The 2,045-nt window shown below is 28.9% G+C and overlaps 1 protein-coding gene across 1 annotated transcript; it reads left to right on the forward strand.

The window, feature by feature from the left end:
- Positions 1–692: 692 nt before the first annotated feature.
- LOC110604004 (polygalacturonase QRT3-like) lies at positions 693–1,453 on the forward strand. The gene is made up of 2 exons (XM_021742017.2): positions 693–990; positions 1,130–1,453. Exons 1-2 carry the CDS (start codon positions 763–765, stop codon positions 1,451–1,453), a joined length of 552 nt encoding a protein of 183 aa, XP_021597709.1. The 5' UTR covers positions 693–762.
- Positions 1,454–2,045: the final 592 nt, after the last annotated feature.

A 2,045-nucleotide genomic window follows, 5' to 3' on the forward strand; every position in this document is an offset into this window, starting at 1 on the left:
TGGAAGATAAATAAATTGAGAAATTAGAACTTAAAATTTTACTCACTAAATTTTAATTTTCTAAACGTGAAAAAAGTCAATTCAGACTACCACTCATTGACATATATAATATGTGTTAATTAGTCCTTATTTTATGAGACACACAAAGTTATTTTATGAGAGTTGTGCATTTGGTATAAAAAATTAATTTAAAAATGTAAATCTATTTCTAAGTTAAAAAAATAACAATTCGATAATATAATCTAAAATATAATAAATTAAGGATCAATTGGTAAAAATATTGTACTTAATTAGGAAAATGTAAACTTACCAAATAAAACCTAAATAAATTAATTCCGATTTTAACCAATAAAATGGTTTGACAATGTAAACAAAAAAAGAGTATTTATTTTTTTAATAATTTCTTAGAAATTATATTTTTTTTTATTCTACAACCAAATAATATGTAATAGGTTGGCTCCTTAATTACTTTCCTGTCACATTAGGGAAAAAAAACAGAGAGAAAAAGATATTCAGAAGACCAAACTGGAAGTATAAATACAGAAAACCCACCACATAAAAAACCAAGAAAAGTGACCAAGTAGATAGGCTGCTGCATTTGTATGATCCATTATTAAAACACCTTTTTCTTTTTAATTTCTCATTTTCTGTCAGATTTTAGTTAGGCCCTTCTCTTTGCATGTCCTGATTTCTCTCTTTCTTGGTGTGTATATATAATGCAGTGGTTTTGCTTTACAAGAGAAGAAAAGGAGACAATTGGAGATGAGAATGACACAACCAAGAATGCAAAGAAATAATGCTATGGTTTGTGTCTTGATCATCTTCTTGATCAATGTCAATGGAGAGAAATCTCCATTTGATGATCATGGAAATCATTTCCATGATCAAATGAAAAAACTGCAAGCTTTAAAGTCTTCTTTAATCCGTCGTGATTTGGCTTCCTCTCCTTCTCCTTCTCCTAGCTTTTCTGCTCCAGCTCCATCACCGCAGGTATTTGTAATATTGGTTTCTTAGCTGATTCTTGTGCTGCATGTATTAGCTTTTCAAAGTTTTCTAACCTTCGACTGTTTCTTGAAATGACGGTGGTCGGGACGGCGGTGTTGGTGGTGGAAAATTAAATATGAAACAGGCTGGGGCTGTGGGCAGTCCAAGGGTGTTCAGAGTGACATCGTTTGGTGCAGATCCAAGTGGGAAATTAGACGGCTCAGAAGCACTTGAAAAAGCAATAGCAGCAGCATTTGAAGGTCCTAAAGAATGGTCTTTGATGGAAGGAATGATTAATCTTGGAGGTGCTCATATTTATCTTGAGGGTGGAATTTACAAGATTTCTCAACCTCTCAGATTGCCTGCTGCTGGAGCAGGGAATCTTATGGTAAGCTCACTAACCATATTCAAATTTCGTAATTTCTTCCATTCACCAAAACCAACCACTAACCACCCAAGTTGTGGCTGACATGGCAATTTAAGACAACTTCACTTTTTATATTTTTTATTTATATTGTACCACTTGAATATGATGGGGTAATACATCGAATACATCTAATAATTTATTTTATTTATATATTAAAATTTTTTTATTGCATAAATATAAGATATTTCATGCATTGATATTTTTTTATTGTGGTTAATTTTAATTTAAATATTTTAATTTTAAATTTATCATCTTAATTATTTTTTTTTATAGTTTAGTGCAATTTAAATTAAACTTTAAAATTAAAACATGAAATTCAATTTTTATACACATGATTTGAAAAATCTACTTATTACGCATGGTATGTCAAAGATTGAACTTCAAATGTTGATTTTAAAATTTACCTAAAATTATACTCAAATAAAAAAATTGGGATAACGAAATTTTACTGAGACTTTTCAATATTTCTCCTCCTTTATTCTATACAGACGTTATGTTTTCCATTTCTTTTACTATTTTTTAAAAATCAATTCAAACTGGTTATTTCATTTGTTTGAAGATTCTGATTTAATTTAAATTTAAATTTTTATATATTTATATATAAAGCAATGATAATTGAATGATTAATTTGAAT

The sequence above is a fragment of the Manihot esculenta genome, chromosome 16 (assembly GCF_001659605.2).
Source record: "Manihot esculenta cultivar AM560-2 chromosome 16, M.esculenta_v8, whole genome shotgun sequence".
NCBI lineage: Eukaryota > Viridiplantae > Streptophyta > Magnoliopsida > Malpighiales > Euphorbiaceae > Manihot > Manihot esculenta.